Here is a 25464-nt window from a genome sequence, read left to right on the forward strand (position 1 = left end):
TGTCTTTGCATCATTGCAAAAGGGAAAACCGTCCTTTTAAATGTTCATTATATTGTTATTGTCAGTGTAGTTTGTTTATTAACAGTATATACATTTTGCTTTAAACGATTCATAAATATGTATTAGAAACTCAAAATTAAAGGGTATGATTTTGTAACATCCAGTATTAATGAAAAATGAATAACCAACACTAAGCAACATTGCCGAACATTTGTCTGTTCATAGTGCTGCAGCTTTAGCTTCTCTGAATGATCATTATTCAATTACAGTTTTTTAAATTCGGTTTGTAAAGGACTGTTGTGAGACTTGCTTTGTACACTTACATATTACAATAATTCGGCCTAGTTTATTACAAGAACTGAGAAGTTGTTTTGGAAATGTACTGGCCATAGAAGAAGAATATCAACACTTGAAAGACTGAGAAAGAAAAGCAGCTCAGTATCTGTGACATCGGAGACTCCGAACCATGAGTCCAGAGTACAAATTCAGACCTGAACAAACATTCAACACATCAAGCTCCTTGGGTGCTGAGACACACTGTCTCAATTGGGCGACTGTAGGAAAGACAGAGATCTTGATAGCATAGTGGTTATGTTACTGAACTAGTAATCCAGAGGCCTGGACTAATGATCCAGAGGTGTGAGTTCAAATCCCACTACGGCAGCTGGGGAATTTAAATAGTTAAAAAGTTAATTAAATAAATCTAGAATAAAAGGCTGGTATCAATAATGGTGACCATTAAACTATTGGATTGTTGTAAAAAAAAAACATCTGGTTCACGAATGTCTTCAGGAAATCTGGCTTATATGTGACTCCAGACCCACAGCAATATGGTTGTCTCTTAATTGCCCTCTAAAATGACCGAGCAAGCCACTCAGTTGTAACAAACCGCTACGAAAAGCAATAATAAGAATAAAACCAGACGGACCACCCGGCACCGGCTTTGAACACAAGCACGGCATGGCACACCCAGCCCATTCAACCCTGCAGAATCCTCCTCAGTAACATCTGAGGACTTGTGCCAAAAATGGGAGAGCTCTCCTACAGACTAGGCAAGCAACAGCCTGGCATAGTCATACTCACAAAATCATACCTATGAGACAATGTCCGAGACTCCTCCATCACCATCCCTGGGTATGTCCTGTCCCACCAGAGGTGGCAGTGTGGATATCTGAACGGAATATATGGAATTAAGGACAGTAAAGTAAACGGGATATATGAAAATGTATAAGCCATGGAAGAATAGCTGGGAGAATGTCAGATTGCAAATAGTGCAACATCAGCATAGCTAACAGTCTTTCTCAAGGTTTCAAGTCACTAATCCTGCCAATAACATCTAATTGTAACATGAAATAAATCTGCAGAATTGCAAGGTCTCAGCTAATAGTCACACCACTAGATTGGAACATTTAGAGGCAATGCTTGAGCTTTCAAGAAAAACATCTCATATAGATTGACTAATGAGTGGCTGAGTTAGACTGTCAATCCATTTGTATTTTGTTATCTGATTTCAAAACTGTATAACTGTTAACGCTTTACGATGTAACTTCACCTATCCGTAGGGAGTGTGTACGCTCTATCCAGAGAGTATATCTTCTGTCTGATAGGTCTTACTGGCCGGTAATAAAGACTGCTTTGTTCAAAGCACAAGAGGTATTCGACTCAGTAATTTTACTGAACCAGATTGAGGTAAAAGAATCCAGGAATTTACAGCAGCACAGTGGTATACAGTCGGGAGGGACTCGTCCTGGGAGTACTCAACAATGACTCCAGACCCCATGAAGTCTCATGCCTTCAGGTCACGCATTGGCAAGGAAACCTCCTGCTGATTACCACCTACCACCCTCCCTCAGCTGATGAATCAGTACTCTGCCATGATGAACACCACTTTGAATAAGCACTGAGGATGGCAAGGGCACAGAATGTACTCTCAGTGGGGGACTTCAAAGTCCAACACCAAGAGTGGCTTGGTAGCACCACGACTGACTGAGCTGGCCAAGTCCTGAAGGACATAGCTGCCAGACGGGGACTGCAACAGGCGGCAGGTGGTGAGAGAACCAACACGAGGGAAAAACCTACTTGATCTCGTCTGCACCAAACTACCCATCACAGGTGCATCTGTCCATGGCAGCATTGGTAGCAGTGACCACAACACAGTACTTGTGGAGACGAAGTCCCGTCTTCACACTGAGGACACCATTCATCGTGTTGTGTGGCACTATCATCATGCTAAATGGGATAGATTCAGATCAGATCTAGCAGCTCAGGACTGGCATCCATGAGGTGCTGCGAGGCAGCAGCAGAATTGTATTCCACCACAATCTGTAACCTCATGGCTCGGCATATCACTCAATCTATCATTACCATCAAGCCAGGGGACCAACCCTGATTCAATGAGGAGTGCAGAAGAGCCTGCCAGCAACAGCACCAGGCATACCTAAAAGTAAGGTGCCAACCTGGGGAAGCTGCAACACAGGACGACATGGATGCTAACAATCGGAAGCAGCATGCTAAACACAGAACAAAACGATCCCACAATCAATGGATCAGATCAAAGCTCTGCAGTCTTGCCACATCCAGTTGTGTATGGTGGTGGACAATTAAGCAACTAACGGGAGGAGGAGGCTGCATGAGTATTCCCATTCTCAATGATGGCAGAGTCCAGCATGCAAATGCAAAAGACAAGATGTGTTTGCAACCATCTTCAGCCAGAAGTGCCGAATGGATGATCCATATCAGCCTTCTCCTGAGGTCCCCACTATCACAGAAGCCAGTTTTCAGCCAATTCGATTCACTCCACGTGATAACAAGAAACGGCTGAGCGCACTGGATACAGCAAAGGCATGGGGCCCCGACAACAACCTGGTTGTCCTGCTGAAGACTTGTGCTCTAGAACTAGCCGCACCTTTAGCCAAGCTGTTCCAGTACAGCTACAATACTGGCATCCACCCAACAATGTGGAAAACTGCCCAGGTATGTCCTATGCACAAAAAGCAGGACAATCCAATTTGGCTAATTACTGCCCTCTCTGCTCTCAATCATCAGCAAAGTGATGGAAAGTGTCATCGAGAGTGCTATCAAGCGGCACTTGCTCACCAATAATCTGCTCACGAATGCTCAGTTAGGGTTCTGCAGGGACCACTCGGGTCCAGACCACATTACAGCCTTGGCCTAAACATGGACAAAAGAGCTGAATTCCAGAGGTGAGATGAGAGTGACTGCCCTTGACATCAAGGCAGCATCTGACTGAGTGTGGCATCAAGGAGTACTAGTAAAACTGAAGTCAATGGGAATCAAGGGGAAAACTCTTCATTGGCTGGAGTCATACCTAGCACAAAGAAAAATGGCTGAGATTGTTGGAGGTCAATCACCTCAGCCCCAGGACATCGCTGCAGGAGTTCCTTAGGGCAGTGTCCTAGGTCCAACCACCTTCAGCTGCTTCATCAAAGACCTTCCCTCCATCATAAGGTCAGAAGTGCGGATGTTCGCTGATGATTGCACAGTGTTCAGTTCCATTTGCAACTCCTCAGATAATAAAGCAGTCCATACTCGAATGCAGCAAGACCTGGATGACATCCAAACTTGGGCTGATAAATGGCAAGTAACATTCGAGCCACACACATGCCAGGCAATGATTATTTCCAACAAGCGATAGTATAACCACCGCCCCTTGACATTCAACAGCATTCCCATCACTGAATCTCCAACCATCACCATTGACCAGAACTTAACTGGACCAGCCACATAAATACCGTGGCGACAAGAGCAGGTCAGAAGCTGGCTATTCTGCGGTGAGTGTCTCACCTCCTTACACCCCAAAGCCTTTCCACCATCTACAAGGCACAAGCCACGAGTGTGATGGAATACTCTCCACTTGCCTGTTTGAGTGCAGCTCCAAGAACACTCAAGAAGCTTGACACCATCCAGGACAAAGCAGCCCACTTGATTGGCATCACATCCACCACCTTAAACATTCACTCCCTAAACCAACGGCGCACCGTGGCTGCAGTATGTAGTGTAGGTTGTTTTGTGTGCCCGGTATCTCTATGACTCTCTCTTGAGTCGACCCATGCTTTAAAACTCCCTGGTTCGGGTTGTTTCCCTTTGGACAGCAGGAGCTTTTGCCAATAGTTCCTGCCTAGCCCGTCGATTAGCGGGTAATCTCACAGAGAGAGAGACCAAGGTCAGATAGGTCTTCTCCTATGCCCGATGCGCAGCGTCCCCAGCGGGATTACTGTGTAACCCGACCGGTCTTCCGAATTATACCGCGAACCACAAGCCCCACAGCCTCCAAGTTCGGACACAAGGAGCTACTATGGATGGATTATAATTGACTCAGACAAAACGAAACGGTTCAGGTTGGTTAAAGATCAATTCCTTTTATTACACTCACAAAATGACAACCCCTACTCCCCTCGCTTATGGCTTAAGGAGTAGGTGACTGTGGACACTAGCTTAAAATCTTAGACTAAATACCCACCCTGTCAGTTACGCCGAACCAACCCCCTTCCCAGAATCTAAGCCTAGATAAAGGACTAAACCCCTCTCCTGATTTGGTCAGAACCTACACTTGGAAGCCTTCTCACACACACACACACGTTAAGCCTGTGTCTTGGACATTTGCAGTTCTTCAGCAGCCAAACACGCTGGCGGTCTTGGGGATTTCCAGAGGTGTATGCTGGATATAATTACCAGCCCTTGTCGTTGATTCAAGCGGTCCCGGTTCCGTTCAACTCTAAAGACAAAACCGTGCCTAACAGAGGTAAGCGATGAGGCCGAGAGAGTTACTTTCAGGCAGTACGACGGGCACTCACTTCGGGCATTCCTGGAGAGTTGACAGACGTGTAGCCATGTGGGGAACCCCGTTCCAGATGGTAGAAAAAGTAACCCACCGAATCCCCCAAAGTTCAGCATCTTTATACCCCGTATAATACACAAAACTGGCTGGGCGATTCCTGGTTACCATGGTCGCAGAGATGCTAGTTGGAGTTAATAGTGGAAACAAATCTTCCTCGATTCTGAGAGACTGCCTATGATGATGAGTTGGTCTTCCTGGTGACATCTCTGTCCTGGATTGGTCATCTCGATGAAAACAATAGTAGGCCATTTCTGTAAATGAGCAGCTCCCGAATTGCCAACTGTTTGTTGAGTTCTTGACTGCTCCTTCATTGAAAGAATCCAGAGGTGTTACATTTGGCCTGCAAACCTCATTGTCCATCCAGACATACTGGCTCCATGGACAAAAGGTGTTTTTCCACAAATCATACAAAGTTCGAAACGAAAACATAGAAACATAGAAAATAGGTGCAGGAGTAGGCCATATGGCCCTTCAAGCCTGCACCACCATTCAATAAGATCATGGCTGATCATTCACCTCAGTACCCCTTTCCTGCTTTCTCTCTGTACTCCTTGATCCCTTTAGCCATAAGGGCCATATTTAACTCCCTCTTGGATATATCTAATGAACTGGCATCAACAACTCCACAGGTTGAGAATTCCACAGGTTAACAACTCTCTGAGTGAAGAAGTTTCTCTTTATCTCAGTCCTAAATGGCTTACCCCTTATCCTTAAGACTGTAACCCCTGGTTCTGGATTTCCCCAACATCGGGAACATTCATCCTGCATCTAACCTGTCCAGTCCCATCAGAATTTAATATGTTTCCATGAGATCCCTTCTCATTCTTCTAAAGTCCAATGAATACAGGTCCAGTCCATCCAGTTTCTCCTCATATGTCAGTCCTGTCGTCCCGGGAATTAGTCTGGTGAACCTTCGCTGCACTCCCTCAATAGCAAGAACGTCCTTCCTCAGATTAGGAGACCAAAACTGAACACAATGGGGCCAAGGTTCAGCCTGAGTTGCTCCTGTTTTTTGGGAGCAACTGGTTTAGAATGGAGTATCTTAGAAATTGCAATTCTCGCATTTAGTTTGCTCCAGTTCTCGTCAATTAGAACAGTTTCAGTTTGGAATAGATCTTTTTTCAAAAGGGGGCGTGTCCGGTCACTTACACCCATTTTGAAAGTTTAGGCAGTGAAAACATACTCCAAACTAACTTAGAATGGAGTAAATAGATTTTTGTACGCTCAGAAAAACCTTGTCTACACTTAGAAAATCAGGCGCAGGTTACAAATCAGGCGTAGGGAATGGGGGGTGGGGGGGGTTTAAAGAGAAGTTTACAAACATTGAACACTTCAGTTTTACAAATAAAGAGCCATCATCAATAATAAATGATAAATACATCAATAAATCAACCAATAAATCAATCAAAAAAATTAATTAAAAAATTAAAACAATTTAAAAAATCAATAAATAAAACATTTTCTACTTACCGACTGCAGCACCGGGAGTCCTCTAACAGCGTGCTGGGACGGCCCCCCCAGTGTGTCTCGGTCAGTGTCTCTATCTCTCTGTCTGTCTGTGTGTGTATCTCTCACTCTCTGTCTGTCAGTGTCTGTGTTTCTGACAGCGAGGGGAGGGGGGTGGGGGAGGTGGAGAAGGAGGGTGGGGGGGGGGAAGGGAGAGGGAGGAAGGAGGAGGAGGAGGGAGGAGGAGGGAGGAGGAGGGAGGAGAAGGGGGAGGGGAGGGAGGGAAGGAAGGAGGGGGAGGGAGGGAAGGAAGGAGGGGGAGGGAGGGAGTGAAGGAGAGAGGAGGGAGGGAGGGAGGGAGGAAAGGAGGAAGGAGAGAGGAGGGAGGGAGGGAAGGAGGGAGGGAGGGAAGGAGAGAGGAGGGAGGGAGGGAGGGAGGGAGGGAGGGAGGGAAGGAGGGAGGGAGGGAAGGAGAGAGGAAAGAGGGAGGGAGAAAGGGAAGGAGAGAGGAGGGAGGGAGGGAGAAAGGGAAGGAGAGAGGAGGGAGGGAGGGAGGGCGGGAAGGAGAGAGGAGGGAGGGAGGGCGGGAAGGAGAGGGGAGGGAGAGAGGGAGGAAGGAGAGGGGAGGGAGGGAAGGAGAGGAGAGGGGAGGGAGGGAGAGAAGGAGGCTGAATGGCCGGGCCCAAGACTTCGGGCTGGATTTACAGGTAGGTGGTGTCGGGTCTCGGGTCTGGTGGGTGTGGGGTCGCGGAGGTCGGGGGGGGGGGAAGAGTCGTGGAGGTCGCGGGGGGGGGGGGAAGAGTCGCGGAGGTTGAGGGGGGGGGGAAAGAGAGAGTCGCGGAGGTCGTGTCGGGGGAGTCGGGTCACCCGGGGGGGGGGGGTGAAGCAGAGGTCGGGTCACCGGGGCGGGGGGGAAGCGGAGGTCGGGGGGGGGGAAGAGCGGAGGTTGGGTCGGGTCGGGGGGGGGGGGGGGGGCGCGGAGGGTCGGGTCACCGGAGGGGGGAGTGGAGTGGAGGTCAGGTCGCTGGGGGGGGGCGGAGGTCGGGTGGCCGGGGGGGGGGGGAAAGCGGAGGTCGGGTCGCCCGGGAGAGGGGGGGGGGGGGGGGGAAGGGGGGGGGGAAGGGGGAGGGGGGGGAGGGGGGGGAGCGGAGGTCGGGTCGCCAGGGGGAGAGCGGGGGGTCGGGTCGGGTAGGGTGGGAGGAGCCTTATTCACGCAGCCCCAGTGAGGCCATTCAGCCAGGGCTCGGGGCTGCATGCTTCGGGTCCCTCCCACAGTTTTGGGCGCTACTGCATATGCGCACCCTCTGTAGCGCGCATGTGCAGAGGTCCCGGCACTGTTTTCAGCGCAGGGACCTGGCTCCGCCCCCCCACAGCTCATGCTGCGCCGCGCCCAGCTCCAGAGGGCCTGCAGGGAGCTGGAGAATAGGTGAGTTTTTTTTAGGCGCACTTTGTGGCGTGAAAAACGGGCCTCCAGGTCCGGGCTGCGCCGTTTTAGGCGCGGCCTGAAACTTGGGTCCATAATTCCAGGTGAGGCCTCACCAAGGCCCTGTACAACTGCAGTAAGACCTCCCTGCTTGTATACTCAAATCCCCTAGCTATGAAGGCCAACATACCATTTGCCTTCTTCACCGCCTGCTGTACCTGCATGCCAACTTTCAACGACTGATGTATTATGACACCCAGGTCTCGTTGCACCTCCCCTTTTCCTAATCTGCCGCCATTCAGATAATATTCTGCCACCAAAGTGGATAATCTCACATTTATCCACATTATACTGCATCTGCCATGCATTTGCACATTCACCTAACCTGTCCAAGTCACCCTGCAGCCTCCTAGCATCCTCCTCACAGCTCACACTGCCACCCAGCTTAGTGTCATCTGCAAGCTTGGAGATATTACACTCAATTCCTTCATCTAAATCATTGATGTATATTGTAAATAGCTGGGGTCCAAGAATTGAGCCCTGCGGCACCCCACTAGTCACTGCCTGCCATTCTGAAAAGGACCCGTTTATCCCGACTCTCTGCTTCCTGTCTGCCAACCAGTTCTCTATCCACGTCAGTACATTACCCCCAATACCATGTGCTTTAATATTGCACAACAATCTCTTGAGTGGGACCTTGTCAAAAGCTTTTTTAAAGTCCAAATACACCACATCCACTGGTTATCCCTTGTTCACTGTACTAGTTATATCCTCAAAAAATTCTAGAAGATTTGTCAAGCATGATTTCCCTTTCATAAATCCATGCTGACTTGTACCGATCCCGTCACTGCTTTCCAAATGTGCTGCTATTTCATCTTTAATAATTGATTTCAACATTTTCCCCACTACCGATGTCAGATTAACCGGTCTATAATTCCCCGTTTTCTTTCTCCCTCCTTTTTAAAAAAATGGTGTTACATTAGCTGCCCTCCAGTCCATAGGAACTGATCCAGAGTCGATAGACTGTTGGAAAATGATCACCAATGCATCCACTATTTCTAGGGCCACTTCCTTAGGCCTCTGCCTTTCATGATGTCAGCGCTGAGACTGGTCCTATGGCAACCCAAAAGACAGACAAGCTCCTGCTACTTCACAGATACCAAAAATCAGTCCTTTTTAAAGTCCAAATGTCCATTTAGAAACGCAGTCCATGTGCGTCTCCATTTTAAAAGGGTACAGATCCATTTTAAAAGTAAAAAAATCCTTCCAGCCCATACACACACTGATGTTGGCACTGGCCAAATCCTACAGTATCATCTACAAGAATCACCTCCCAAACCCGTGACCTCGACCACCTAGAAGGACAAGAACAGCAGGCAGGAGGGAACACCTGCAAGTTCCCCTCCAAGTCACACACCATCCTGACTTGGAAATATATCGCCATTCCTTCATCGTCGCTGGGTCAAAATCCTGGGACTCCCTCCCTAACAGCACTGTGGGAGTACCTTCACCACACGGACTGCAGCGGTTCAAGAACGTGGCTCACCACCACCTTCTCAAGGGCAATTAGGGATAGGCAATAAATGCCGGCCTTGCCAGTGACACCCACATCCCATGAACGAATAAAAAAACGTTCCATCTTCTCACATCACTCAAGCATGGATTCGGGAAGTCAGCTAAAAAATGACATCCAGTGGAGATATCCAGAGCTCGACCATCGACACATCCCAACAAAACAGGTTGTGACGGATGGGAGGGAGTGAGGGTTGTGGAAGGAGGTGAGGGAAAAGCAGGTTAAATGGGAGGCAAAATTGAAATGTATTTAAAATGAGAACACGCAATGAACATTTATGGTCACTCTCGAATTTTGGCAGGCGGGGGGCTCAGATGGCACAAATCCCAGACCCACACTAGTGCTTATATCAACATATCCAATATCAATGAGCAAAAGTCGCCTGTGATATAAGTGGTTTCTTTGAAAAGTGATGCAAGTCACTGTTCTTGTTGCATGACGTCACTTATCTATCCATTTAATTACAGCAAATGTTTCTCATTCCTCATCTCAGAACATACTATGATCACTTATTTAAGTCACCTTCATTCCCATCACCATTTACTTAAAATGTTAGATAAGTGATGACATCACTGATGGCTTGCGTTTCTGTGAAAAGTTGCACCCATTAAATTGTTCTCATTTTCAAAGAACAAACATTTATATAGAGCCATTCATGAAATCTGGGCATCTCAAAGCATTTTGATGCCAATTAAGTAATTTTGAATTGTAACTGGCATTGTAATGTAGAAACACCAGTGACATAGAGCAGGGACTTTACCTGTAATTCTTTGCAAGAAAATAATGTCATAGAAATGCAGATGGCTCCCCTAATGGTCTCAGAGGATAAATACATCACCCTGTGCGGCAATGAGCTACATGGGCCAGGAAGTCCCAGGTTTGATTCCAGCAAGTGCAGAGAGTTAGCTCATGTTAGTTAACTAGGAATTGGATATATACTTGAAAATTAACAGGGCTATAGGGAATGAGCAGAGGAGTGGAACTAATTGGATAGTTCTTTCAAAGAGCCAGCAGCGGCCCGATGGGCCAAATGGCCTCCTTCTGTGCTGTCTGATTCTATAATTCAATGAATTCATGTGGGGTACAGAAGGGATGGTTGAATTGGCAGCAGCTAGGAAATGAGAAACAAAAATCAGCCAAAGTGCCTGCATCTCACTGTTTGTCCCGATTGGCTGACATAACTGTAGCGGAGGATCTTTTACCCAATTTTCCGAGGTTTCTGCCGAATTTATGGTGACCGATCTGGAGAAATCCTGAGGAAATTCCCAATGCTAATCCTGATCATTATCCAGTGATCCTGCTGGAAATTGTGTGCGTGCACGTGGGTCTGTTTGTGTGCGTGCTTCTGTGACAGTTTGTCAGTGTGCGTGTCTGCATCCATGTGTGTCAGGGTGTGTGTGTGTGTGTGTGTGTGTGTGTGTGTGTGTGTATATCTGTCTGTGTGACTGTGATGCCCTCTACAATTGAATTGCCTGCTGAAACTCACTTTCTAAGCCGAGTGAGAATCAGGGTACCAGAGGCCTATCTGAGGATGAGGGGGAGGAGAGAATTGGAAAATAAAGCTTAAAAATGCATGTGTGTGTTGGTGTGTGAAGCCCTCCACATTTGCCTAAACTAAAAGCAAAAAAGCCCATCGAAGTAGGGGACTAAGAAAATAATGAGAAATATTCACAATAACTAAGCATAATAAACAAATTCATTTGTTTGAGCTGTTTGAGTCCTTTGAAGTGTCTGTTGAACTTACTATTTTTTCATCTTTCAAGTAGCACTGTTTCTGTGAAGTGCAGACATTTTCCTTGTCACTTAGACAGTAGCAGCTTTACACAGGAGGTGAAAAGAAAGCAAAGAAAACTATTGAGGTGAAGGGGTTATCATATGAAGTAAGGTTGAGCAGGTTGGGCCCATACTCATTGGAGTTTAGAAGAATGAGAGGGGGATCTTCTTGAAATGTATAAGATTCTGAAGGAGCTTGATATGGTAGATGCAGAGAGGATTTTTTTCCCTCGTGGGCTAATCTAGAACTAGGGGGCATAGACTCAGAATAAGGGGTTGTCCAGTTAAAATGGAAATGAGAAAAAATTTCTTCTTTCAGAGGGTTGTGAATCTTTGGAATTCTCTACCTCAGAGAGCTGTGGAGGCTGGGTCATTGAATGTATTTAAGGTGGAGATAGACAGATTTTTGAAAGATAATGGAGTCAAGGGCTATGGGGTGCAGGTGGGGAAGTGGAATTGAGGCCAGGATCAGATCAGCCATGATATTGAATGGCGGAGCAGGCCCGAGGGGCCAAATGACCTAATCTTGCTCCTATTTCATATGTTCTTATGTAAAACAGGATCAAAAGTGAGATTTCAAAGGGTTGCTTTCTGAGAGAGGCCAATTTAAAGTAAAGCAGTTCACTCATCCCAAGGATCAGTACTGGGTTTAGACTCTCCGGTGTACTTCTAAAGATTGCAGCTGGAGTTCCCACCACACAAAAATCAAACATTATTCTGTCGGAGTTGCAAAACAGAAATGAATCACAATGCAAAGTTGAGGGCAGATAAAAGAGTGCAATACTTGTGCTAATAAACAACTCTAAAACTGCAGTGTCCCATTGTTGCTACAATTCCACCCTCGACACACAGGCACACAAGCAGCTTACTCAACATATCTGTCTCCCCCTGAAGCATCCTTGCGGAACCATACCGCACAGAAGGTGGCGATTCGGCCCATCGTGTCTGTGTCGGCTCCTTGAAAGAGCTATCCAATTAATCCCACTCCTCTACTCTTGACCTGTAGCCATGCAAATGTTTTCTTTTCAAGTGACTATCCAATTTCCTTTTGAAAGCTGCGACTGAATCTGCTTCCACCACCCTGTCAGGCAGTGCATTCCAGATCAGAACAACTCTGCTATGATTTTTTTTGATTTTTTTTTTTTTACAGTCGAGGTCAATGGCAGGAATGTACAGTCTGAAGTAGTCACACTTTCCAACTTTTGGTTTTGGATCATGGTAATTACAGAGCTAAGAGACTGAGAGGAGAGGACAGCAATCTGATTATAACATCAGCATTGCTGAAATTCTCCGACACTGAAAACATCTCAATATCTCGATGTTAACAAACACTGAAGAAGGAAATGTTTGAAAGTTAGGTTGCTTTATTGGTTCTATATGCCTGGAAGAAGGATGACCATTTTGTTTGGTAACCTAGCAACTTAATAACGCTGAACGGTAGAGAGAGAAATTAAACCCTGCTGCGTGCAATAGACTCCCCAATACCGACTAACAGAAACAGCCGGGATTGTACAGATCGCTCAAGATCTAAAATAGAAACGATTAATGTTTCGAGTGTGACCCATTGTCCGAACTGGATCAGATGGAGGGCCATAGCCAAAGCCATTACGCAACTTCTGTTTTCTGATGATATAAATGTTCTGCTGCAAATGTTCAGCATGTTCTATTTTTCACTTCACTTATAGCTTCGTTTTTTACCTTAACAATATTATCTGCCTTTCCTTCATTGCAATAACTGCATCGTTTATACCTGAACCTGAGGATTTAAAGTATCCACAGAGTTAATTAGCATTCCTACACATGTGGCAACATTTGAAGCTGGATTTCTCTTCACTCATTATCACGACCAAATGCAGTTTAAAGTTCATGTCTGTAGGCAACTCATTCTTACCTGGATTCGTACCTGGAACCAGAAAGTCTGCTACAGTAAGGAAGTATATAATATCCCAGTGGCGTTTGTTCTATATATCGTGAAGGAGAATTTGGATACCTCTTTGCCAGTTATGATTCTGGTGACTTGCAACCATTTCTGAAGCCGTTGCTAAGATTAAGGATAGAGACTATGTGGTCGATTTTTGTGTCTGCCTTGGCTCAGAAATGTAATGACTTCACCAGGACTGTCAAGGTAAGATTCCCCTTCACATCTCTCTTACTCTCTACACAGCCTTGCAACACCAGACTTCAGCCCCAGCTCCAGCAATCCAGTTCTGCCGAAAGTTCATTTACCTGAAACGCTAACTCTGTTTCTCTCTCCGCAGATGCTGTCTGACCTGTTGAGTATTTCCAACATTTTCTGTTTCTATTCCAGCAATCTTTTCTTCACCTGCTTCACAAGCCTCTTCTCCAATCATAACAAATGACTTTACATACACCTCTTTTTGCTTCCAGTCACCGACTCAACAGGTGCTACTTCCCTCCAAAAGACTTACCCCTCTTGACCACATTTGCCACCTCTTCCTCTCATCTTGCACACTATGTTAAGCTGCTTCACAACCCTTCAAAAACGACCCCATATTTGGCTGGGGTCCGTGAAGGTCCGCCTGAAAATCAGAATGGGCAGACCCCAACACTAAGTTCTGACAAAAGGTCATCGACCTTGTTGTGTATCTGTAAAGCATGCACTCCTATGTTCCGTCACCAGGGAGCACATCCCCTGAAGTCCCAAGGGATCCCAGCATCCCTTGGAAGCACTGTATATAAGCCAGCCCCTAAGGCCTGTTCCTCACTCTGGAGTGTCCTAATAAAGATTGAGGTCACTGTTACTTTAACCTCCCTGTGTGCAGTCTCATCTGTGTTAGGAACACAACAACTAGCGACGAGTATACGAATCCAACGCAAAGATGCAGCAAACTGTGGGCATCCTGGAGAAGTTCTCGGAGGGTGAGGACTGGGAAGCCTGTCAAACGGCTAGACCAGTACTTTGTAGCCAACGAGCTGGACGGAGAAGGAAGCACTGCAAAAAGGAATGCGGTCCTCCTCACGGTCTGCGGGGCACCGATCTACAGCATCATGAAGAATCTTCTGGCTCCGGTGAAACCCACAGATAAGTCGTATGAGGAGCTGTGTACATTGGTTCGGGAGCATCTTAACCCAAGGGAGAGCGCGCTGATGGCGAGGTATCGGTTCTACACGGGTCAGGAAGTGGCGAGCTACATTGCCGAGCTAAGGCGACTTGCAGGATAATGTGAGTTTGATGGCTACCTGGAGCAAATACTCAGACGTTTTTCTACTGGGCATTGGCCACGAGACGGTCCTACGAGAACTTTTGATTGCAGAGACACCGACCCTCAGTAAGGCCACTGCGATAGCACAGGCGTTTATGTCCACCAGCGATAACACCAAACAAATCTCTCAGCACACAAGTGCTAGCAATGTTCATAAATTAACTGGAACTGTGTTTGCGAGCAGAATTGTACAGGGCAGAAACCATGAGTCAGCAACTGCCAGCAGGCCTCAGGTGACCCAGATGACTCAGACCTTGTTGGTATTGTGGAGGCTTCCATTCAGCCTATTCATGCCACTTCAAAGGTATGTTTGCAAGAGCTGTGGAACAATGGGGCACCTCCAACGAGCTTGCAGACGAGCTACAAGCTCTGCAAAACCTGCTAACCACCACATGACAGAGGAAGGTCGGTCCATGGTGGATCAAAGAAATTTCGAGCCTCAGAGAGAGGAGGCAGATGCTGAAGTACACGGGGTGCACACATTTTCGACGAAATGTCCACCTATAATGCTAAATGTAAAATTGAATGGCTTACCCGTAGCCATGGAAGTGGACACTGGCGCTAGCCAATCCATCATGAGTAAAAAGATGTTTGAGAGACTGTGGTGCAACAAGGCACTCAGAAAAGCCCTGAGCCCCATCCACACGAAACTGAGAATGTACACCAAAGAGCTTATCACTGTCTTGGGCAGCGCCATGGTCAAGGTCACCTACGAGGGCACGGTGCATGAACTGCCACTCTGGATTGTCCCACGCGATGGCCCCAAACTGCTTGGAAGGAGCTAGCTGGGCAAAATCCGCTGGAACTGGGATGACATCCGAGCGCTATCACATGTCGATGAGGCCTCGTGTACCCAGGTTCTTAACAAATGTCCTTCCCTTTTTGAGCCAGGCATTGGGAAACTTTTCCGGGGCGAAGGTGTGGATCCACTTGGTCCCAAAGGCACGACCCATTCACCACAAGGCCCGAGCGGCACCTCACATGATGAGGGAGAAAGTGAAAATCGAGCTGGACAGGCTGCAACGCGAGGGCATCATCTCCACAGTGGAATTCAGTGAGTGGGCCAGCCCGATTGTTCCAGTACTCAAAAGTGATGGCACGGTCAGGATTTGCGGCGATTATAAAGTAACTATTAATCGTTTCTCACAACAGAACCAATACCCGCTACCTAAGGCAGACGACCTATTTGCGACGCTGGCAGGAGGCAAGACGTTCACCAAGCTCGACCTGACTTTGGCCTACATGACGCAGGAGCTGGAGGAGTCTTCGAAGGGCCTCACCTGCATCAACACGCACAAGAGACTGTTCATCTACAACAGATGCCCATTTGGAATTCGGTCGGCTGCAGCGATCTTCCAGGGAAACATGGAGAGCCTACTCAAGTCGGTATCACGCACGCTGGTTTTTCAGGACGACACATTGGTCCATTGGTCTGGACGCCGTCGAGCACCTTCAAAACCTGGAGGAGGTCCTCCTGCGACTGGATCGCGTAGGGCTGCGGCTGAAGAGGTCGAAATGCGTCTTCATGGCAACAGAAGTGGAGTTTTGGGGGAGAAAGATTGCGGCGGACTGCATTCGGCCCACAGACACTAAGGCAGAGGCTATCAGGAACACGCCCAGGCCACAGAACGTCACGGAGCTGTGGTCGTTCCTGGGACTCCTCAACTATTTTGGTAACTTCCCACCGGGGTTAAGCACCCTCTTAGAGCCCCTACATGTGTTATTGTGTAAAGATGAGAACTGGGTATGGGGAAAAAAAACAAGTAGTTGCTTTTGAGAAAGCCAGAAACATTCTATGCTCCAACAAGCTGCTTGTATTGTATAACACGTGTAACAGACTTGTGCTAGCATGTGATGCGTCGTTGTATGGAGTCAGGTGACGGAATCATTTCAATGATTGTGTTGCAGTAAGGTGAAGAGAAATGCTGTAACTCAACAATTTGCTGATTTTATATAGCTCCTTTAGACATTTTCCTATATTAAGACATATTAAGCTAACGTTGCGGGGAGTTGCAACCTGTTGCCTATGCCTCCGGGAGCTTGTCTAAGGCCGAGAGGGCCGACAGCATGATTGAGAAAGAGGCATTAGCGTGTGTGTTCAGGGTAAAGAAAATGCATCAGTAACTGTTTGGCCTCAAATTTGAGCTGGAAACCGATCACAAGCCCATCATATCCCTGTTCGCTGAAAACAAGAGGATAAATACTAATGACTCAGCTCGCATACAAAGGTGGGCACTCGCTCTATCAGCGTATAATACCATCTGCCACAGGCCAGGCACAGAGAACTGTGCGGATGCTCTCAATCAACTACCATTGCCCACCACGGGGGTGGAAATGGCACAGTCTGCAAACTTGTTGATGGTGGCGCAGCCCGCAGACTTGTTGATGGTCACGGAAGTGTTTGAAAATGATAAATCACCTGTCACGGCCCGCCTGATTAGGACTTGGACCAGCCAAGATCCTCTGCTGTCCTTAGTAAAAAACTGTGTACTGCATGGGAGCTGGGCCAGCATCCCCATTGAAATGCAAGAGCTAATCAAGCCGTTCCAGTGGCGAAAGGACGAGCTGTCCATTCAGGCAGACTGCCTGTTGTGGGGCTACCACATAGTGCTACCCAAAAAGGGTAGGGAGACGTTCATCTCGGATCTCCACAGCACACACCCAGGTATAGTAATGATGAAAGCGATAGCCAGATCCCACGTGTGGTGGCCCGGTATCAACTCTGACTTAGAGTCCTGTGTACAGCAATGCAGCGTGTGTGCTCATTTGAGCAACGCGCCCAGAGAGGTACCACTAAGTTTGTGTTCCTGGCCCTCCAGACCATGGTCGAGGATCCATGTCGACCATGCGGGCCCGTTTCTCGGTAAAATGTTCCTGGTGGTGGTGGATGCTTTTTCAAAATGCATTGAATGTAAAATAATGTCGGGAAGCACCGCCACCACCACCACTGAAAGCCTGAGGGCCATGTTTGCCACCCACTGCCTGCCTGACATACTGGTCGGTGACAAAGGGCCATGTTTCACCAGTGCCGAATTTAAAGAATTCATCACCCGCAATGGGATCAAACATGTCACCTCGGCCCCATTTAAACCAGCCACCAATGGGCAGGCAGAGCGGGCAGAACAAACAATCAAACAAAGCCTTAAACAAGTCACAGAAGTCTCACTCCAAACCCGCCTGTCCCGAGTACTGCTCAGCTACTGCACGAGACCCCACTCGCTCACAGGGGTGCCCTCGGCTGTGCTACTCATGAAAAGGACTCTTAAAACCAGACTCTCGCTGGTTCACCCCAACCTGCATGATCAGGTAGAGAGCAGGCGGCAGCAACAAAATGTAAACGATGGTCGCGCCACTGTGTCACGGGAAATTGATCTGAATGACCCTGTGCATGTGCTAAACTATGGACATGGTCCCAAGTGGATCGTGGGCACGGTGATAGCTAAAGAAGAGAGTAGGGTGTTTGTAGTTAAACTAGACAATGGACAAATTTGCAGAAAGCACCTGGACCAAACGAGGCTGCGGTTCACAGACTGCCCTGAACAACCCACAGCAGACACCACCTTTTTCGAGCCCACAACACACACTCAAAGGATCAACGACACCACCCTGGACCAGGAAATCGAACCCATCATGCCCAACAGCCCAGCAAAGCCAGGCTCACCCAGCAGTCCTACAGAGCCAACAACACGCCAGTCCAGCGAGGGCACAGCCAACACACCAGGACAGACATTTGTACCGAGGCGGTCCACTAGGGAAAGAAAGGCTCCCGACCGCCTCACCTTGTAAATAGTTTTCACTTTGACTTTGGGGGGGAGGAAAGAGATGTTGTGTATCTGTAAAGCATGCACTCCTATGTTCCGCCACCAGGGAGCGCATCCCCTGAAATCCCAAGGGATCCCAGCATCCCTTGGGAGCACTGTATATAAGCCAGCCCCTAAGGCCTGTTCCTCACTCTGGAGTGTCTTAATAAAGACTGAGGTCACTGTTACTTTAACGTCCCTGTGTGCAGTCTCATCTGTGTTAGGAACACAACAAACCTGAAACGTTAACTGTTTTTCTCTTTCCACAGATGCTGCCTGACCCGCTGAGATTTCCAGCATTTTCTGTTTTTAATTTCAGATTCCCGCATTCTCAGTATTTTGCTTTTACAGTAAGTTCATTGTTTCAATTTTACTGTTGCTATTGCCTCTTTTACAGGAGTATACAGGGAGCTAGCGAGTTGAAAATCAGCTTGTGTGTATAATACTAGCAGCATGACACTTTACAAGCTTTGCAAACCATTCCATTGGTGATCCTCAGCCACATTCCCTTTCAGTCAATTCTGGCTTTCATTACAAGACCCTCCTTGGGTGTCCTCTTCAATCTTCCACTTCAATTTTCTCTCTTTTGCTAGCATTACACAGTTCTTGAATTACACACTGTGTGCGCTGCACATCAGAAAATTAACTGCATATCTGAACAACCAACAGAGTGCAAAACCTTCTGGGTCATCTCTATTCTAATACCTACGTCACACATTTTCGAGACATCCAGTTTTAAAGCTATCATATTGACAAGAATTTGGAAGGAGCTATCGGAACAGGATTGGCCATTCAGCCCCTTAAGCCTGTTCTGCCATTCAATTAGATCATGGCTAATCTGTATCTTAATGCCATCTACACGCCTTGGTTCCATAACCTTTAATACCCAATAACAAAAACTATTAATTAATCTGTAAGTACAACTAATGACTTACGAGCCTCAATCATAGGACACATAGAAACAAAGAAAATAGGTGCAGGAGTAGGCCATTTGGCCCTTCGAGCCTGCACTGCCATTCAATAAGATCATGGCTGATCATCATCTCAGTACCCCTTTCCTGCTTTCTCTCCATACCCCTTGATCCTTTTAGCCGTAAGGGCCATATCTAACTCCCTCTTGAATATATCCAACGAACTGGCATCAACAACTCTCTGCGGTAGAGAATTCCACAGATTAACAACTCTCTGAGTGAAGAAGTTTCTCCTAATCTCGGTCCTAAATTATCCTTCGACTGTGTCCCCTGGTTCTGGACTTCCGCAACATTGGGAACATTCTTCCTGCATCTAACCTGTCCAGTCCCGTCAGAATTTTATATGTTTCTATCAGATCCCCTCTCATCCTTCTAAACTCCAGTGAATACAGGCCCAGTCGATCCAGTCTCTCCTCATATGTCAGTCCTGCCATCCTGGGAATCAGTCTGGTGAACCTTCACTGCACTCCCTCAATAGCAAGAACGTCCTTCCTCAGATTAGGAGACCAAAACTGAACACAATATTCCAGGTGAGGCCTCACCAAGGCCCTGTACAACTGCAGTAAGGCCTCCCTGCTCCTATACTCAAATCCTCTCGCTATGAAAGTCAACATGCCATTTGCCTTCTTCACCGCCTGCTGTACCTGCATGCCAACTTTCAATGACTGATGTACTATGACACCCAGGTCTCGCTGCACCTCCCCTTTTCCTAATCTGCCGCCATTCAGATAATATTCTGCCACCAAAGTGGATAATCTCACATTTATCCACATTATACTGCATCTGCCATGCATTTGCCGACTCACCTAACCCTGTCCAAGTCACCCTGCAGCCTCTTGGCATCTTCCTCACAGCTCACACTGCCACCCAGCTTAGTGTCATCTGCAAACTTGGAGATATTACACTTAATTGCTTTATTTAAATCATTGATGTATATTGTAAATAGCTGGGTCTCAGCACTGAGCCCTGTGGCACCCCACTAGTCACTGCCTGCCATTCTGAAAAGGACCCAATTATCCCGACTCTCTGCTTCCTGTCTGCCAACCAGTTCTCTATCCACGTCAATATATTACCCCCAATACCATGTGCTTTAATTTTGCACACCAATCTCTTGTGTGGGACCTTGTCAAAAGCCTTTTGAAAGTCCAAATACACCACTTCCACTGGTTCTCCTCTGTCCACTCGACTAGAATATTTTGAGGATGTAACTAGAAGATTTGTCAAGCATGATTTCCCTTTCATAAATCCATGCTGACTTGGACTGATCCTGTCACTGCTTTCCAAATGCGCTGCTATTTCATCTTTAATAATTGATTCCAACATTTTCCCCACTACTGATGTCAGGCTAACTGGCCTAATAATTACCCGTTTTCTCTCTCCCTCCTTTCTTAAAAAGTGGTGTTACATTAGCTACCCTCCAGTCCATAGGAACTGATCCAGAGTCGATAGACTGCTGGAAAATGATCACCAATGCATCCATTATTTCTAGGGCCACTTCCTTAAGTACTCAGGGATGCAGACTATCAGGCCCTGGGGATTTATCGGCCTTCAATCCCATCAATTTCCCTAACACAATTTCCTGACTAATAAAGATTTCCTTCAGTTCCTCCTTCTCACTAGACCCTCGTTCCCCTTTATTTCCGGAAGGTTATTTGTGTCTTCCTTCGCGAAGACAGAACCCAAGTATTTGTTCAATTGGTCTGCCATTTCTTTGTCCCCCATTATAAATTCACCTGATTCTGACTGCAAGGGACCTACGTATGTCTTCACTAATCTTTTTCTCTTCACATATCTATAGAAGCTTTTGCAGTCAGTTTTTATGTTCCCAGCAAGCAATTAAAAAAATGGAAACAAACTACGAAATACTAAAGATTCAATGACGTCAGTAAGGAAATACTAAATACATATTTTGTGACGCATTTACCAAACAAAATGATTAAAAGTATAAATGAACGAACCTGCACATTTAGTCTTGCTGATGAGCGGAGGTCCTGGTCTCCCTGTCCCTCCATCACCAGGCCGAGTCAGTAAGACGCTGATCTGGTATTCAGTGTCTGGGTCCAGGTGCCACAGCTTATAGTTTGGGTTGTTGACAGCATAGACTTCTGACCAAGATCCTGAGGTCATCTTGTATTCAATCTCTTTCCGAATAACAGGGCCATCTCCAAATATCGAATTGGTGTTTAGCTGCACCATCATGTATGTCGAGCCAGCACGGATCAATTGGGGCGGGGCAACTGGGGTCGGAGCTTCTAAACAAGACAGAAGAAAAAACATAATGAATTCACTTTATTTCTAATTTTTTTTCTATCAACTTTCACCTTAAGAACAAAAATCGTACTCTGGTTAAAGCTCAGATATCTGGGATGGTCCCTCATTCTCGTTTTCATGTTGTTAGGTAAGGTTCTACTTGTTTTAGAAAGACACCGACCTGGCAAAATTATCTTTTTTCTTATCTACCTTTATCCATTCTATAAGATCCCAGAAGGTTCCTAATGATTCGAGGTTGACCCGTATTGGGGACAGTGATTTAACTTTATTCAGCACAAGCAAGACTTAATACATTCCAGCATTCGAGCAGCAGTTTGCAGAATATAATTGAGACTTATATTACCACTTATACTCTGGGTAGAAGCCGGAACCGTAAGTAAGCTGCACCCAGTTTCTCTTGTCTCTCATCTCTCCTCATCTCCCGGGTGTCTCTTTGATTTGTCCTACAATCTCCTACTCCTGAAATGTTCAACTCCTGAAATCTTCTACAATTTGTGGCTGTTAGGACCCCATTTTTATACCCTTACTCTCATTCAAAACCTACGGGGGCCAAAATTCAGGGTCCGGATAAGACTCATTACCACCGTTTGGCAGCGGCCATGCGGCGGAATTGAGTGGCCGCCACGACCCAAATTCAGTTTGGGGACTTTTCGGCCTGTCCCCACTTCCGCCCCGCTGTTGCCGACCGCTGCAAGCACGTCATCACAGTGCGCACCACCGCTATCCCGCACCTACATCGCAATCTGCCCCAAATTTACCTCCAAAAATCTTTGCTCTGTTGCGATGTGTCTCCGACAGCTTTTTCTGTCGGTGCACCTTGCTTTGTGTATGTGTGGCATGGCAGCGTGGCGGCCCTTCAAGGGGAGGGTGCACTGCCGCAGCCGCTATTTTTTTTTTGCTGGCTGACTTCCCGATCAGCCGGCCAATTATTGTCCTGGGTTCGGTCGGGCAGCCTGGCACCCCTGCTGGCCCGGCTGAAACCCTCCCTGGTGGTCCAATGGCCAAACCGCCAAAATCGCCGATTCGCTCACCTTTAACTGAGGGGAGAGTCGTGGTGATGCAGATGCACACTGACGTCACCACCGCTCCGCTGGACTCGATCCCGCCCCAACTTCCGCCCCTCATCAGCATTTACCGCCGCACTTCCGCCCTCATTATGACCGACTTCCGGTCTTGTCGGGAAAAAACGACAAAGACCTGAAAATTGATCAGGACCTCTTCCCATACGGCGGTAGAAACAGGTAAGAAACATAGAAAATAGGTGCAGGAGTAGAAATTCTGCCCTTCGAGCCTGCACCGCCATTCAATGAGTTCATGGCTGAACATGCAACTTCAGTACCCCATTCCTGCTTTCTCACCATACTCCTTGATCCCCCTAGTAGTAAGGACTACATCGAACTCCTTTTTGAATATATTTAGTGAATTGGCCTCAACAACTTTCTGTGGTAGAGAATTCCACAGGTTTTCCTCATCTCGGTCCTAAATTGGCTTACCCCTTATCCTTAGACTGTGACCCCTGGTTCTGGACTTCCCCAACATTGGGAACATTCTTCCAGCATCTAACTGGTCTAAACCTGTCAGAATTTTAAAGGTTTCTATGAGATCCCCTCTCATTCTTCTGAACTCCATTGAATACAAGCCCAGTTGGTCCAGTCTTTCTTGATATGTCAGTCCCACCATCCCGGGAATCAGTCTGGTGAACCTTCGCTGCATTCCCTCAATAGCAAGAATGTCCTTCCTCAAGTTAGGAGACCAAAACTGTACACAATACTCCAGGTGTGGCCTCACCAAGGCCCTGTACACCTGTAGCAACATCTCCCTGCCCCTGTACTCAAATCCCCTCGCTATGAAGGCCAACATGCCATTTGCTTTCTTAACCGCCTGCTGTACCTGCATGCCAACCTTCAATGACTGATGTACCATGATACCCAGGTCTCGTTGCACCTCCCCTTTTCCTAATCTGTCACCATTCAGATAATAGTCTGTCTCTCTGTTTTTACCACCAAAGTGGATAACCTCACATTTATCCACATTATACTTCATCTGCCATGCATTTGCCCACTCACCTAATCTATCCAAGTCACTCTGCAGCCTCATAGCATCCTCCTCGCAGCTCACACTGCCACCCAACTTAGTGTCATCCGCAAATTTGGAGATACTACATTTAATCCCCTCGTCTAAATCATTAATGTACAATGTAAACAGCTGGGGCCCCAGCACAGAACCTTGCGGTACCCCACTAGTCACTGCCTGCCATTCTGAAAAGTACCCGTTTACTCCTACTCTTTGCTTCCTGTCTGACAACCAGTTCTCAATCCATGTCAGCACACTACCTCCAATCCCATGTGCTTTAACTTTGTGTGGGACCTTTTCGAAAGCCTTCTGAAAGTCCAAATATACCACATCAACTGGTTCTCCCTTGTCCACTCTACTGGAAACATCCTCAAACAATTCCAGAAGATTTGTCAAGCATGATTTCCCTTTCACAAATCCATGCTGACTTGGACCTATCATGTCACCTCTTTCCAAATGCACTGCTATGACATCCTTAATAATTGATTCCATCATTTTACCCACTACTGAGGTCAGGCTGACCGGTCTATAATTCCCTGTTTTCTCTCTCCCTCCTTTTTTAAAAAGTGGGGTTACATTGGCTACCCTCCACTCGATAGGAACTGATCCAGAGTCTACGGAATGTTGGAAAATGATTGTCAATGCATCCACTATTTCCAAGGCCACCTCCTTAAGTACTCTGGGATGCAGTCCATCAGGCCCTGGGGATTTATCGGCCTTCAATCCCATCAATTTCCCCAACACAATTTCCCGACTAATAAGGGTTTCCCTCAGTTCCTCCTTCTTACTAGACCCTCTGACCCCTTTTATATCCGGAAGGTTGTTTGTGTCCTCCTTAATGAATACCAAACCGAAGTACTTGTTCAATTGGTCTGCCATTTCTTTGTTCCCTGTTATGACTTCCCCTGATTCTGACTGCAGGGGACCTACGTTTGTCTTTACTAACCTTTTTCTCTTGCATATCTATAGAAACTTTTGCAGTCCGTCTTAATGTTCCCTGCAAGCTTCCTCTCATACTCTATTTTCCCTGCCCTAATCAAACCCTTTGTCCTCCTCTGCCGAGTTCTAAATTTCTCCCAGTCCCCAGGTTCACTGCTATTTCTGGCCAATTTGTATGCCACTTCCTTGGCTTTAATACTATCCCTGATTTCCCTTGATAGCCACAATTGAGCCACCTTCCCTTTTTTATTTTTACGCCAGACAGGGATGTACAATTGTTGTAGTTCATCTATGCGGTCTCTAAATGTCTGCCATTGCCCATCCACTGTCAACCCCTTCAGTATCATTCGCCAATCTATCCTAGCCAATTCACGCCTCATACCTTCAAAGTTACCCTTCTTTAAGTTCTGGACTATGGTTTCTGAATTAACTGTTTCATTCTCCAAACTAATGTAGAATTCCACCATTTTATGGTCACTCTTCCCCAAGGGGCCTCGCACAACGAGATTGCTAATTAATCCTCTCTCATTACACACCACCTAGTCTAAGATGGCCTCCCCCCTAGTTGGTTCCTCGACATATTGGTCTCGAAAACCATCCCTTATGCACTCCAGGAAATCCTCCTCCACCGTATTGCTTCCAGTTTGGTTAGCCCAAGCTATATGCATATTAAAGTCACCCATGATAACTGCTGCACCTTTATTGCATGCACCTCTAATTTCCTGTTTGATGCCCTCCCCAACATCACTACTACTGTTTCGTAGGTGCGCCAGGTTTCTGGCGTGCCTTAATTTCGGTCCCATGGAGTCCTGCTGAACCAATCACTGGCTGACACCCAAAACCCAAAATCCAATCATAATGATTGTACGTACACAGCACCCTGGTTTATGTAGGTTTTAGTCTCATGACACTCTTGCATCATCTGTGTTTGACCATCAAGGCTCATATCTGGGGTAGTTATGGCAAAACAAAAGAAATATGCCTTCACAGGTTGAGATACGGCCCTTGCTGTTAGCCTTTGTTTTTATAATTCACTGTGGATGTTATAACATTCCAGCACAATGGTAACTGCACCTAACCTTGGTTCCCTGGCTAACTACAGTCTATTCAACC

General features: G+C 46.9%; 1 protein-coding gene across 14 annotated transcripts in view; it reads right to left on the reverse strand.

Annotated features, from left to right (window-relative positions):
* The window catches only part of ptprub (protein tyrosine phosphatase receptor type Ub), a 1307170-nt gene that overhangs the window by 397805 nt on the left and 883901 nt on the right, over positions 1 to 25464 (reverse strand). For all 14 annotated transcript variants that reach the window (XM_070898914.1, XM_070898921.1, XM_070898913.1 and 11 more), the window contains one exon: positions 21027 to 21320. In XM_070898914.1, the coding sequence (XP_070755015.1) occupies positions 21027 to 21320 (294 nt within the window). The remainder of the gene's footprint in view (positions 1 to 21026; positions 21321 to 25464) is intronic.

This window comes from Pristiophorus japonicus, chromosome 14 (genome assembly GCF_044704955.1).
Source record: "Pristiophorus japonicus isolate sPriJap1 chromosome 14, sPriJap1.hap1, whole genome shotgun sequence".
Taxonomy (NCBI): domain Eukaryota; kingdom Metazoa; phylum Chordata; class Chondrichthyes; family Pristiophoridae; genus Pristiophorus; species Pristiophorus japonicus.